At 41.0% G+C, this 15,955-nt stretch overlaps 1 protein-coding gene across 1 annotated transcript in view; it reads left to right on the top strand.

Annotated features, from left to right (window-relative positions):
- Positions 1-229: 229 nt before the first annotated feature.
- LOC115256097 (sodium-independent sulfate anion transporter) overlaps positions 230-15,955 on the top strand; it is a 101,702-nt gene continuing 85,976 nt past the window's right edge. Inside the window, exon 1 of the mRNA XM_029854357.2 lies at positions 230-785. Within this exon, the coding sequence (XP_029710217.1) occupies positions 781-785 (5 nt within the window). The 5' untranslated portion in view covers positions 230-780. The remainder of the gene's footprint in view (positions 786-15,955) is intronic.

Raw genomic sequence — 15,955 nt, 5'->3', positions numbered from 1 at the left:
CGAACGGGGGGCACTCAACTCCCCACGTCGCTCCACCACCACGCAGCGCATCTGTGCGATACCGACCGTATTGTTGTTTGTGATCTTGATTAGCGTCACCCCTGTCTCGCACATGTCCCCCCGCGACCACGGGGGCTCCACATCCCCACAAGCCAGGCACCAAAGAGTTGAGTGCCCCTTGGGAGAAAATTCTGCACAACTGTGGCGGCGGCGGCAACGACGGAAGAATCAATTAAATTTTGCCACCGGTCGTCGGTGGCCTTTCAGTCATCTGTCAACGCGCTTCGTGGGAGGATCTCCTCCGGGCAATAGGGGACACCTCGTATTCTTGAGATTTTTTCTTTGGACGACAACGACGACGACGTGCCTAGAAAGTTTAAAGGGAAAAGCGACTAAATCGGACAAAAGGCGGTGTAAATTTTGCGACAGAAAATACATAGTCAACTTGATACAGCCTTTTTGCCCCGCGCGCGGTAGACACTCGTGGAAGATCGGTTTCGTGAGAAAAAGGCGGTGATAAATTTGGCGATATTCGACAAATTGATGGTTGTTTTGTTCTTGCGACGATAATTTCGGTGACCATCGGTCGGTCGGTTGGTTAGCTAGATTGAAGTGCATACGATTGGGGGGAGATCAAGCTTTGTGAATAAAAGTGACAGATTTATGCCAGATCAGACCACGGCTACGGTGGACGCACTGTGCTGTTGAGCTGAACGTTTGCTGACGTTATCCTTTGCGGGAGGATTTATTCGATCGGGTGGACTCTGACAACGGAGCAGGATGTCGTAAGTACCATCAGAAACGATGTTATACCTATTTAGCTAATTATGAAAAGATGAAAGCGCGGCAAACGCCATGCTGTGTAGTGATAGAGATCGAACTTGTCAGGACATGTTCGGCGATAACAATAATGAGAGACCTTTGTAATGAACATGTTATTGCTTGTCACATACTTCTTTTTTTTACAATGGCCATTATCGCAAAATATTATCGTATCAATAGTTTCGGCAGATATGTTACTGAACTTTTCACCACTGAGCAGATTTTTCACATACAATGTTTTCTACATTCGTTTCGTATGGATCGCAGGTTATGCTTTCTTCCCTCTACAAAGTATTCAAGGTTTGTGGACGGATTTTTTGTGGTAGTTACCGAATTTATCGGATTTTTTTATTCCCTTCTTGCTCTCTCTATACATAAACTACGTAGACTCACTTTTGGTAATCTCAGACCATACCTTCCCCTCCCGCTCGTAAGCTTATGACATTACTAAAATTGGTATCGAGTGAAGACATTGGCAGGAACCAAACTCGCGCCACCCCCTTTGAGTTTTCGTAGTTTAAGTGCAGGTGGTTCCGCTGATGATTATAACAAAATTTAGATCTCATTGCAATAGCGTTTGGTTCAATATTTAAAAAAATAGATTCAATATTTTTGCCTTTCTCGTACACTAAGTGTACTGGAAAGGCTATATGTTCACTCCAAAAATGACTTTTTGATAGGAGGCCCGGAGGGTCGAGTCCCATATACCAATCAACTTAGCTCGACGAATTGAGGTGATGTCTGTGTGTATGTATGTGTGTATGTGTGTGTGTGTGTGTGTGTGTATGTGTGTATGTGTGTGGACAAAAAAACTCACATCACTTTTTGGCAGTAAACCTCAACCGATTTTAATGACCGACGGTTCATTCGACGTGGAATCTGGTCCCATTGTTTCCTATTGAAAATGGTTCGGATCGGTCCAGCCGTTCCGGAGTTATAGCCATTTAGGTGTTCCGGACCGGTATCCGGGGAAGGGGCCAGATATGAAAACGCTACAATCCCATCCATGCGGCACATCAAACTGCTGCATTTTCGATAACTTGATGAATGGTAACCAGAAAAATAGTCTCAGACCATATCTGAACCGATAGTGTCCCAGAACCGGTTCCGGATGTCCTGCCGGAAATGGCCAAACATAAAAGTGAACCAAACCCATGCATGCGACATATCAAACCGCGGCTTTATCAATAACCTGATGAACAGTTAGCAGGAAAACATTCTCAGACCATATCGGAACCGGTAGTATTCCGGAACCGGTTCCAAATGTCCCGCTGGAAGTGGCCAAGTATAAAAGTTTACTAAACCCATGCATGCGACATATCAAATAGTGGCTTTTTTGATATCCTGATGAACAGTAAGCAGGAAAATATTCTCAGACCATATCTGAACCGGTTGAGTTCCGGAACCGATTTCGGGTCTCCCGTCAGAAGTGGCCAAATATAAAATTGAACTAAAACCATGCATGCGACATATCACCGCAATTTTTCGATAACCCGATGAACAGTAAGCAGGAAAGCATGAACAAAACCCTTGCATGCGACACATCAAATCGCGGATTTTTAGGTATCTACATTTGGCAAAAAAAAAAAAGTTTCCGGTCAGATTGGGGACAACCGGTAGTGTTCCGCAACCGATTACGGTTGTCCCATCGGAAGTGGTCAAATGTAAAGGAGAACCAAACCCATAAATTTGACACATTAAATGACTTTTAAGGTAACCTGGTGAAAATCATAGACTATACTTTATAAAACCAATAGTGTGACGAAACCGGTTCCAGGTGCCCCGACGGGAGGGGTCAAATGTAGAACGGAACCAAACGCATACACGCAGCACATTAAGTACCGGCTTCTTCGATGACGCGAAGAATAGTCTGCAAGAAAATAATCTCAGGCCACATTTACCGGTAGTGTACCGGAACCAGTTCGAGTGCCTCGCAGGAACTGGCGAAATGCACAAATGAACCAAACCCTTGCATGCAGTACATCAATTTGCGACTTTTTTAGGAAAACTGATTAACAATTTGCATGTAACTAGTCTAAGACCACACCAGGGACAATCGGTAAGTGGTAAAATGTGAACCAAAAGTGGTAAAATGTGAAATTGTACCAAACTCATGCGTGTGGTACCATAATACCACGCTAGTTCGACAATGATTGCTGTTAAACTTTCTGAAGTAAATTTTCAATTTGATAAACTAACTCTATTTTTGTTTTGTTTAGATTGTAGGATTTATTTTGGAACACAAATCTTACAAACATTGTGGTGGTACGAATTGATAGCTTGTTTATCTTACGATTGTTGGTTTCCAAAGCTCATTGCGGCTGATCACCAAACGGATCAGGTGTCGGAAAGCACCAAATTTAAACTTCCGGAAGAAGCAGCTGCACGAAGACCCACTGCGGGTGTGATTAACATCACAAGATCGGATCATTCGTATTTACAGTGTATTACACTGTGACATTTGATCATTTTTTAATTCGACAAATGTCGAATGAGCGGGGTACGAATTAAAAGTGTCGTATTAAGAGTGATGGATACGCGGGGTTTGACAGTACATCAAATAGCAGCTTTTTTGATAACCTCCTCTTCTGTATGGCTCGACGTTCGCATTCCCAACAAACATTTTTGCTGTACAATAGTGGAACAAACCACTCTTAAGAAAACTTTAGCTGAAGAAACTGTTGTTCAGCTAGTTCTGTTATTTGGGTTGGAACTTGACCTGCCTCTCTTCAACTTAGTGTTCTTTAGAGCACTTTCACAGTTATTAATTGAAGGTTTTTTTGGCTGCCATTGTATGAATTTGTATATGGTGAGGCAAGTACAATAATACACTATGCCCAGAGAATCGAGAAAATTTTCCCGACCGGAACGGGAATCGAACCCGCCGTTTCCGGATTGGCGAGCCATAGCCCACTAGGCCCACTGAAGACCCTTTTTTGATAACACGATGATCGATTCGTAAGAACATAGCCTCAGACCATATTTTAGACAATCGGTAGTGTCCCGAAACCAGTTCTGGGTGTCCCACTGGAAGTGGTCAAATGTAATACCCATGCATAAGATAAATCAAATCGTGTTTTTTAGGTAACCTAATGAATGTTAGCAATGAAATAGCCTCAGATTATATTTGGGAGACCCGATGGTGCTTCGGAACCTGTTCCGATACCGCATCGAAAATAACCAAAGGTATCATGCGACACATCACATCACGGGTTTTTTAATATCCTGAGGACAGTTAACTAGAAAATAGGTTCATACCACATAAGAGACTACCGGTAGGGTTGCACAACCAGCGTTTGGTTCTTCGCCGGAACTACGAAAGTAAATAAAATCAATGCAAGCGATAAATATGTGTAAGAGAACAAAACCTTGATAAATTTAACTCACATACGAATAGACGTGTCACTATACTCACTACGTTCTTGTTTTCAACTATCAGTAAAATATAACCTAAAATGTGCAGAAAAAACTCCATCGAAGACCGAAAAGTGATCTGGATTGTGTAAAAAGTTATATCTCAGCTTGATAGTATCGTCTTGATATTGATTAGCCTCCAGTGTTCGTGAAAGTGCTCAAGCAGTCAACTGAGAAATCTGATATTATTCAGCTCTGCTTATACGTTGATCATAAAGTCGGACTATGTGGCATCAATAAGTATTAAGTCAATTCAATAATGGCTTTGATAAAATGCTTGCTTTTCTTAAAAAATATCAGGAATCAGGAACACTTTGACATACGTCGACGGAAAGATCGTGAGAACATATACGACGAGAAAGGCACTATCACCACTAGGTGGATTAATTTGGGTTTTTTATCTGTATTAACGAGATTTTTAGCCCTAGGCTAGTTCATCTCGGGACCCACGCTTTACTTCCGAAGGAAGAACTCACATTTTGCGAGTTTGTCGGGAGTGGGATTCGATCCCAGGTCCTCGGCGTGATAGTCAGGTGCTTTAACCATCACACCAGGTCCGCTACAAGATTTAATATTATTACATAAAATTTAATCCGGAAATTTCTTATGCGTTGGCGCAGCTAAGTTTTTTTTTCACGAAGGGTGGAGGATTGTTGCTGACTTAAAGAATCCAAATTACTATTTTAGATTTGTTTCCAGTTTCGTAAACTATACGATTATGAACAATTCCCCCATTTTTTTTCCTAAAGCTTGCTGCAGTTATTCCATCATGAATTCCTTTAGAGATCACTTAAAGAATTTTCCAAGAAGGCCGCGGGCCGTAAGGTATTCTTTATTACACCAACGAATCTAACCTCAAAATGACTGACAATTCACAGGTCATTTTGACAGATGAAAAAGAAGGCAGCAAGATCGCTAAAGTAGAATATATCTTCCGTCTTTTTCGTGCATGTGTGCGAGCGCTTGCACGCTGACGTCATCATTATCTCCTTCTCTTTCTTTCCTTCGGCGTCGGTCCATAAAGCCGTCCTTGTCCTCAAAAAAAATTGAGGGCAATGTTTACGAATCGTATGGGAATTCGATGAGGTTATGTTTTTGATGCAAGCCTCTGTTGTCTGTCAAAATGGCATGAAAAGTGTCAAACTTTTTCATGGCTAGCTTTGTTGGTGTAATGAAGAATTGAAGAATTTATTTTGATCAAATTCCAATATTTGCGGGATAAAACTCTGATATCATTAAAAGACACTACACCGTCTTCAACCAGAGGCTGCACAGACTGAACAATCACAAACATGAGACAACGGATAACATACGAAACACCCAGTGGTCCAGTGGAGAATTTCCCGTTTGACGAAAAGTTTTCACCAACTGGAGTAGGAATCGAACTCTCACTCTCACTGACTCTCACTGACGCCTCTAACCGCACGGCCACGAAGCCCACATAGTCATAGTCCACAGACTAAAGGTTGTGTAAAATTTATCAAAAAGAAGATTTTAGTGAAGAATTAGTGCGAATTCTAAACGGTTTGCGCAATTGCGGTTTCCGATACTTTCGTATTTTTTTTTTGCTTTTTTATAAGCTGGTGGAGTGTTTTCACAGTGGGAGTTATTCAACCGCAGCCGAAAGTGAAATCCACGGTGGAAGCATTCGTCGGTCTGGATCTTCGACCTCAAATGGATGGAAAAGCTGCATTAAAGGGAGTATTTAAGGCGAAACTGGAAGCATTTCCTCACTTTTTGGTTTTTGATTTTCCACTAAATAATGAAGCAATATTTCTAAAATCGTGCACATGTAGAGTATGGATCAAGGTATCTTCTGATTTTTTTTTTGTAATGAAAAATAATTATCGTTTTTGCAGAAACCATTTTTGAACAAAATTTCACATAAAAATGGTTTCTTCAAAAATGGAAAACATTTTCCACCTCAAAAAAATTCAGAAGATACCTTGATCCATACTCTACACGTGCCCGAAAACCGATTTTGAAAATATTGCTTCGTCATTTAATAAAAAATCAAAAACCGAAAAAATGAGAAAATGCTTCCAGTTTCGCCTTAAGTGAATGCTGCTTGAAGCATGTGGGCACTTTTACTCTGCTTCCATCTGGAGTGCGTAAAATGGAGGAAATTATTTGATTTCGGTGGAAGTGAATATGAAGAATAAAATTACTGATATCTCCGGATCTCTCCCGTGATGAAGAAACCATGACAACCTGCCCACATGCTTTTGTGTCTTCATACACCTAGCACCGAGCAACTTGGTGAGAATGTTCCTTCACCGTCTTTATTTATACCATTAAACATTATCATTCAATACGATAGGGATGGGAGTTTTTTTTCGTTTCAGAGATCGAGTAATGGCGCTTAAGCCTAGGCTTCCAAGCCTGGACATAAGGGATAAATTCCTTTGTCCCATCCCAAGAAAAGGAACTTCGACGAAGTGACATTAACCTTCTTAGCAAAGTCACTCCCAATGTTCTGTGTCGTTTTAATATCTCATATAAAAAGGAGTGGTTGGCACGAGATGTCCCCACTGTATGCCTTTATTGTTGAATAATTAACGCTGTACAGTAGGCCTGGCTGATTTAATGCTTGTAATGCATCTCTGAAGTGCTGCAAGCATTAATAATGACAAGAAAAATGACAGAAATAGTCGATTTTATCATTTTCCAGGATTCTTTCAATGAATGGCTGTGTATGTGTAGACTAGACTAGACTAGACTAGACTTAGCGAAATTAAGTTATTAGGGCAGTTTTGATACTCTTGGAGTTTCCAAGCTTAAATATGAAAACAATACATCTATGTTTTTTTTTGAATTGGCTAAATTACAGGATATCTTTCAAAATTTTTACGTATTGAAAGAAAACTCACTTGAAACTTGCCAAAACTTTTTTGCTCGAATAACATGAAATGTAAAATGATTTTCACTGTAATCGTTCGCAAAATATTCTTGAGAATTTTCAAAACTCGAATACTTTAGCGCCACTCTCAAAGATAGATCACCGGTCGTGTTTGGATTTGCCCAACTCTGTTGAAGACTTTTATCTCAAAGGATAAGTTGAACGGCATACGGAAAATAGGCAGAATTTCAATTATATATAACGAAAACCCAATCTAGAACTACATCAAAACGTTACTAAAACCTAAGGAAAACTAAAAGAAAACAACATACTAAACGGAATAAACATACTGGGTAACTCTCGCTGAGACCGGGCCACTATTTACACCTTGTATTCAAAAATGCTTTAAGTGGCGATTTTCTGAAAGTCCTAGCCAAAAAGTAAGGAATATGCATTTGGTTACTGAAATTGACGGTCCTTACGTTAGTTAGAGCCACAACAATTTTTGGAGACCCCTCGATTTTGGTCAAATGATGGCTCATTTAAACCGTTATAACTCGAAAGTTTTTCCAGAAACCACCTCGAAGCGAAAAGTTGTTGAAAAGACGAAAGTTATAAAAAGTTAGGTCGGCCATATTGATTTTATCTTTTATTATCTTTTATCAGAAGGCCGGCTCCAGAGGCACGTTATCCTCCATTTGGGACATTTGTGCCATCGCCAAAATAATAGCCTATTTCATCATCTACCTGAGGGAAATGGAAGGAAATAAAGATAAGGATGGGGATAAGGACAGGTAGAAAAATAGGAAAAAATACCCTGGAAGAGAGCACTAACGCATAAGCGTACCATAAAGGGTTCAAAAGCGCCCTGAAAAGGGCACTGTAATAACGCATAAAGCGAAAGAGAGCCTATTGCTCTTTACCACAGTGGGTTAAGATTCTTAAGAACAAGAGAATATCTTGAAGATTCAGGTTTCTGAAGTCAGTTTCACTTAGAAAGTGTTTACCGAATACTCGGAAACGCAGTTGCGCAAAAACTGGACAGTTACAAATTAAATGATACGAAGTTCCATAATCGGATTTACAGCTATCACATGCAAATGAATCAGTTTGCTGAATATTCGCCATAGCTGAGTCGGCAGTGGCCAGTCAATGCTTTGACCAGAACGCTGCAATTCTGCTTTGACAGATTTGTAAGATACTTCGCCACACTTGGAGATGGTTCAGTACAATACAATTTTTTTTTGACGACATGACTCCAAACTATTCCAGTATTGTCTGTGTTGAGTAGCAGCCCAGGTGTGAATCTGAAGCTTTACCCAACACTTCGATATCGGAGTAGCTGGCTCAGGACCAATGAAGTCATGTGATGCTTCAGTGCGAGCTAACTCATCAGCCAATTAATTTCCAGCGATGGAAGAATGGCCAGGTACTCATACAAGGTGAACAGCGTTTGCTGAACTCAGCTCCTCGATTTGAGTTCGACAAGCGATAACTATCTTCGACCTGGAGTTGGCCGAAGCTAGTGCTTTAATAGCAGCCTAGCTATCTGCACAGAAGTATATGACTTTGCCCATTACGTGCTGCTGAAGTGCTGATTTCACTCCGCACATAAGAGCAAAGATTTCGGCCTGAAAAACGGTGCATTGTCTACCAAGTGAGTAAGGCTGATACAGCCTTAGCTCACGAGAATAAACACCAGCACCTGCTCGACCTTCGAGAAGGGAGCCATCAGTGTAACATACGATGCCGTCTGAAATACTTCTTGCTAGATATCCAGATGTCCACTCTTCCCGGGAAGGGAATTCCGTAGGAAATGTCCTATATGTAATTGTAAGATCACTTGGAGCAAGGATAATTTTGTCCCAATTCATCAAAAGTGGAAACAACGAGAAGTGTGTTGAACTGCGGTTCACAGGAGTTTCCTCTAGTAAACCGAGTACCCATAGGCGGTAAGTGCAAGAAAATGCTTATTGTTTGAGATGAATGTGTAGTGGGGCAACGTCAAAGAGAACTTCGAGCGCTGCCATGGGAGTTGAAGAGAACGCTCCAGGCATTGCCATTAAGCACATCCTTTGGAGATGGTCTAACTTTGATTGGATCGTTTTCATTTCGCCTTTTTGCCACCACACAAGACATCCATAGGCCAATATTGGACGAACAACAGTTGTGTAAGTCCATTTGATATACTTGGGTTTTAGACCCCAAGTTGTACCAAAGGTTCATCGGCATTGCCCGAAGGCCATACAAGCTTTCTTGATTCTGAGCTCAATGTGAGGTGTCCAGGAATCCAACTTACTTTACCTGTTCAGTCACATCGATTTCAGAATCAAAGAGACGCAAAGGTCGAACACCAATTCGGTTCCGCTTTTCCGTAAAAAGAACAATAGATATTTTACTTGGATTAACCGAAAGGCCATATTGGCGACACCAACCCTCAACTACCGAAGGGCGCTTTGCATCAGGTCGAAAAGGGTGCTGATGCACATACCGACTAACAAAGATAGTTGTCGGGAAAACCATAAGTAGGAAAATCTCTATTATTGAGTTGCCTCAATAGCGTATTTGCTACGAGATTCCACAAAAGCGGTGATAAGACTCCCCCTTGGGGGCATCCACAAACACTCAATTTCCTAATCCCTGCTAGACGCAATGTCGAGAAGAGATATCGGTTTTTGAGCATTTGGTGAATCCAATTGGAAATCATTGGAGATATACCATGACCCCGTGCGGCTTCCAATATGGCATCGAAAGGCACGTTGTCAAAGGCACCCTCGATATCTAAGAAAACACCCAGACAAGACTGCTTTTGAGCGAATGCTTTCTTGATATCGTAAACAACCTTGTGTAAAAGAGTCACAGTGGACCAGATTGGTAGGCATGTTGGTTCACATGAAGAGGCACGTTGGCCAGATGAACATCACGGATGTGATGACAGACAATGCGTTCTAAGAATTTCAGTAGAAAAGAGGTCAAACTGATAGGTCTGAAACTCTTTGCTTCTCCACAACGCACGACTCAGTTTCGGAATGAACTTCACAGTAATATTCCGCCAAGATTTGGGAATATACCCTGTAGCCAAACTGCAAACAAGTATTTTTTTTTAACATGGTTGAAATAATCAAATCCCTTCTGAAGCATATCCTACTTTGCTCCTGAAGATTTAAAAGGAGCAAAGATATTAAGTGCCCACTCAATCGATTCTATAGTTACAATACTCCGAGCCGAGGCCAGGAAATCATAACTATCATAGACATCAGGTTCATCCGAAGATGTAATATCCACACATCCGGGGAAGTGTGCACTGAATAAACAGTCCATAACTTCCTCATAAGAGGAAGTGAAATCATCATTTGGCAAACGAAGTTCGTTCACTTGAAAATCACTTGATCACTTGATTTTACAAGGAGTTTGTTCAACCTACTGGCTTTGCTCAGACTGGAAACATTTGTACAAAGGTTTTTCCAGCCGGATCATTCAGCAGACCGAAGAGCTTTCTGGTAAGACTTGCAAACCGACCTGAAAGCCTCCGATCCAGCAGAACGTCGTCTGTTCCAACTCTTTCTACATTGTTTCCTGAGTTTCGCCAGATCAGAGTTCCTCTTGTGGTCTTCACAGACCGCAGATGGTAAGCTTCTTCAAAAGCTTCCATGATGAAGGCCGTTGTAGTATCAACGGCATCACCTAAGTCACTTGGAGTGTCAATGGATGGTGAGTATCCATGAAATTTGGCTGCAACCAAATCGGTAAAGATATCCCAGTTGGTTGACCGGGGGTTCCTGAAACGCAAAGTGCGTAATAGCATTCATATGTTTAAACATGATGTCAGTTAAAGATTCTTTATCTGACCCAATTGGTCAGCTCGTGACTAATTCTGCTAGAGCAAAGCGTTATATCTAACACTTCCTCTCTACCAGATACCATGAAGGATGTGCGGTTGTCTATGATAGGTAATGCAAGATCTGTAATACTTAAGTACTCTGTTAAAAACTACAAGTAGCCACACTTCTTTTAGCAGTTGAAACCCTTAGTTCCAGATCAGCTCAAGCTAAAAGTATATATCTTTTAGACGAATTCGGTAACATTAATATGTGTCTACTTACAATTTGGTGTAGGCTTGTACAACTTAGGTTAGGTTCAGTGTGTGTAGAGTTTTGGCATAGAAAAAGTATTCACTGAAATTATAAAGTGGTTAACAATCATATAGGGTATCGGGAGGCTTCGTTGGCATAGTCCTCTCGTTCGGCCTATCTCAATATAAACCAAAAACTCAAACAAACACGCATAACTGGATATCGGAAAAGCTTTGCGCCAAACAACAGTAACATTTCGTTTCAATTTTAGCCCTTTGGAGCATTAAAATTGATTGAAAATGTCACATTGTTTAGCTTTTGTAGACGCCAGATTCTTCGGCTTAGTGGGTAGTCTATACACATGATCATAAATGTCATGATTTTGGAACTTTTTGAATTGATTTTTCAATAACTGAACATTTAATGCGACGGTCATAGACGCTATTTTGAACTTGTGAATTTGTTTTCAACGAATAATAACTATTTTACAAATTGAATGTGGGCCGAATATTGAGGACATTTTTTTCACTATGTACCCAAATCTTGGCCCATTAGTAAAGTGACGTCAAAAACACCAATAAAAAGACGTCAACAACATTTCTTGCGTAAGAACCAGAAAGAACGAATAGGAAAAAAGATTTTGTATGCGGTGACTGTAAAAATATAACACAATATTGGGGTTGCGTTGTTTTCGTTACTAAATTAAGAAAGAACTTCAGTTTAAATGATTTATTTAGAGTTTTTTGAAAATTTGGCTCCGAAAATGTAATTTAAAAGTAAGATTGGTAAACAAACAGAGAGAATGCCTCAGCAGAAATATTGAAAAAAATGAGATATTAGTGGTTCTAGTGCAGAAAACAAGAGGTCAACGTTGTATCCACTAATAGGCCAATTTTTGTACCATAGACCAACGTTGCATACCATCGCATCGAATCTTTTCAACTTAATTAAGTAAATTCTTGAATATTTACGTTAGTTTACTTCCAATTGGTGTAACATGCATTGCCTAGAGTGCGTAATAGGGTCAACATTTTATTTCTAGTGCTATTAATTCTCGAGTTATGGTCAAAATTGTCAAGGCGGCTTGCAAATTAGGCCAAGGAATGGTACATATACCCTACGTATTTTCGCAAGTTCAATCTACTCACGTGTTGTTCACAACTATTACCAGAAATTACCACTAAATAACTTTTGGTTCTTCGCATGAAAAGTATTTCAGGTTTTACCTAGATTTGATCAACAAGTTATTATTAAATTTGTAGTAGTTTAGGCATTAGGCGACCTTACGTTTTACTACCGGTCAATTTCACTAATTAGATTTAATACAGTAGTAGGGAATTCACAATCTTAGAGAAGATATTTATAACGAAATTATCAATAAAGAGCATGAAACCTTCAGCGTTGCCAGTTAGCTTAGGAACATACTCCATCAAACTGGAGCCTCTCAAGTTAATGTCTGAGCTGCCCCAGACGATATGGTGAGCATTAGCATCACTGCCAACAATTAGCGGAAGGCCTTTTGAAGTACGGTATGTGATGACGTGTTTGGAAGCATGCGTAGGGGATGGTTAGTCATGCGGTAAATAAACCGAACAATAGACGTATTTCGCCTTGGAGATGAACCAGCCGCGGGCTGAAAATCTCCTTAATAAAGCTAATAATAATAATAATAATAATAATAACGTATTTCCTGTTGAAGTTTCCAACAGATACATCATTTGTGATAGCACATACATCCCAAGTAACAATCAGCATGCCTTGAAGGTTTATTCATGTTTTATCCTGGTTTTGTACGAGCATGTCAAATAGCAAGTTGTTATAAATTAGTTTTATGTGGCAGTTTTTTACTTTGAACCTTTGGCGTTCCATAAAACTATCATATAACTTCTGCTATAAACATCTTCAATTAAAGACTTGCAAGTAGACATGAATTGGTTTTATCACTTATTATATACCATTTCAATAAAACTTGCATTTGCGGTTGTTGTCGGAGAGATTTTTTTTTGTAAACAAATACACAAAACTGTGAGGCAATGCATGAAACCAACAAAAGATTTCGTGACCGTAACATAAATCAAAAAAATGCTGTGATAAAACCGCTAGTTCTATCATGAGCTCAGTTATGACTACCTCAGGAGGGTTAGCCCTATTGGAGGAATCATCAGGAACACAGAGTTTTATCAGAAAAATATGTCGCCTAGCTGGGATAATTCATGTAAACACAGAAAAATTATTACTCAATTTTATGATTTCACGTACAGCTTAAGATCAAATTAAACCCTACAACACGTTTCCGTCATTTTATTTTGTCAGAAAAATTACATAATGTCTTTTAAACTCCGCTGTTTTGAAAAAACCTTTTTTGCACCCAATTCCACCGAGTAAATTAAATGCATTTAACTTCCAAATTATGCATAGTTTGTGTGGCGCACTTAGTTTTTGTCATTATCACAGTCACATTCACCACAAATTTTTCGTGGCATGTCTCCTGGCACGTATTAAACAGGAAAACAAATCTGAATTCCATATCTGTATCTTTCCAATTGATGGCTGGATAAACAACGAAGCATAATTTATTCTGACGATCGAACATTGAGAGTGAAAAATAATCAAAACAATTATTTGACAAGTCAGAAGATGGTTTTATTTAGTAGATTGATAAAACTATGATACAACCCAAAATCCTAAGCCGGTTTGCATACGAAGTCCTGTAGACCCTAATAAGACTGGGCCAACTAGCCAGAACGTGGGCTTATTGAGGCATACAAGAACTCGAGAGCATTTTCAAGTCGGCATCAATGGTTTTATGTTTAGGATTTTTGAATCGCTAACAAACTTTGATAAAATTAAAATTGTTACTTGGGATCTCTGGTGGTAGATGGAGATGAGTGTAAGGTTCTTGGACCAAGGCCCATTGGGCTGTACTATTTTGCATAAGTCTGCAAAGATTGATTGTTGCTGTTGTTTTATGCTGAAGATTGATCTGAGCTATCCTAACCGTAGCCACTACTCAAACTAGGCAAGATTAAACTCTGCGCAACAACAGCAGCAACTAAACCGGATCGGTATCGATTGGAAATCGCCAAAGGTGAGGATACACAGAATACACTCTGTGAATCGCATAATGCGAAACCATATAGGTGAACATTTAATCTAATTAACAACATGTTCATAATCTCGCCCTTATTTAGCCTCAAGTGAGACTAAAAAAGATCAGCTAATTGTCTCGGAGAAACACAAGGTCCATACTGCACCATTGCTCCGGTTAGTGCAGTAAAGGCAACATACTGTGGAGGGCGCCCTGGTACTCCACAGATTTCGTTAGCGGTTAGGTTTTTATTAGACCCCCTAGCCATTCCTTCCTAGGCACGGTAAGTATAAAGCCGCATCACACCATGAATTAGGGGTCACCTGTTGGTGGATTCTTACCACCGGAACAGGCAGTCCGTAGTGTTATTCTTAGTCAATTGAGACAAACGTTACCGACACTACACAGCTATCTAGGCTGATCGAGAAAAGAAGTTCATATTGATGATCAACTTCATACGGGCTCGAACAGCCTGCCAACTTGCAGGGTTGTTGTCCGGCATTCTTGTAACATGCCCTGCCCACCGTGTCCTTCCGGCTTTGGCCACCTTCTGGATGCTGGGTTCGCCGTAAAGTGCAGCGAGATCGTGGTTCATCCTTCTCCGCCACACACCATTCTCCTGCATACCACCACCAAAAATCGTCCTTAACACGCGTCGCTTGAAAACTCCGAGTGCTTGCGGTCCTCCTCGAGCATGGTCCATGTCTCGTGCCCATAGAGGACCACCGGTCTTATTAGCGTTTAGTACATGGTGCATTTGGTGCGTGGGTGAACTTTTTTCGACCGCAGTTTCTTCTGGAGCCCGTAGTAGGCCCGACTTCCGCTGACGATGCGTCTCCGAATTTCACGACTCACGTTGTTGTCAGCCGTCAATAAGGATCCGAGGTAGGCGAATTCCTCCATCACCACGAAAGTATCCCCGTCTATCGTAACACTACTACTAAGACGGATCCAGTCGTGTTCGGTTCCGCCTACCAGCATGTACTTTATTTCTGAGGCATTCACCACCAGTCCGATCTTTGCTACTTCGCGTTTCAGGCGGGTATACAGCTCTGCCACCGTTCCAAATGTCCTGACGACAATTTCCATGTCGTCCGCAAAGCACACAAATTGGCCTATTTTCGTGAAGATCGTACCCCGGCTCGTTGAAGAGTAGGCATGAGAGTCCATCACCTTGTCGCATTCCCCGGCGAGATTCGAATGAACTTGATAGTTCACCCGAAACCCTTACGCTGTTCTGCACACCGTTCATCGTTGCTTTAATCAGTCTAGTCAGCTTCCCAGGAAAGCCGTTCTCGTCCATGATTCTCCATAGCTCTGCGTGGTCGACACTGTCGTATGCCGCTTTGAAGTCGATGAACAGGAGATGCGTTGGGACCTGGTATTCATGGCATTTCTGGAGGATTTGCCGTACGGTGAAGATCTGGTCCATTGTCGACCGGCCGTCGATGAAGCCGGCTTGATAACTTCCCACGAACTCAGTCGTTTTAGGTGACAGACGACGGAAGATGATCTGGGATAGCACTTTGTAGGCAGCATTCAAAATAGTGATCGCCCTGAAGTTCACACATTCCGAATGGTCACCTTTCTTGTGATGGGGCAGATCACCCCTTCCTGTCACTCCTTCTGTAGCTGTTTAGTTTCCCAGATCCTGACTATCAGCCGATGCAGACAGGTGGCCAACTTTTCTGGGCCCATCTTGATGAGTTCAGCTGCGAT

The sequence above is a fragment of the Aedes albopictus genome, chromosome 1 (assembly GCF_035046485.1).
Source record: "Aedes albopictus strain Foshan chromosome 1, AalbF5, whole genome shotgun sequence".
NCBI lineage: Eukaryota > Metazoa > Arthropoda > Insecta > Diptera > Culicidae > Aedes > Aedes albopictus.
This window is presented reverse-complemented; position numbering and strand designations above follow the sequence as displayed.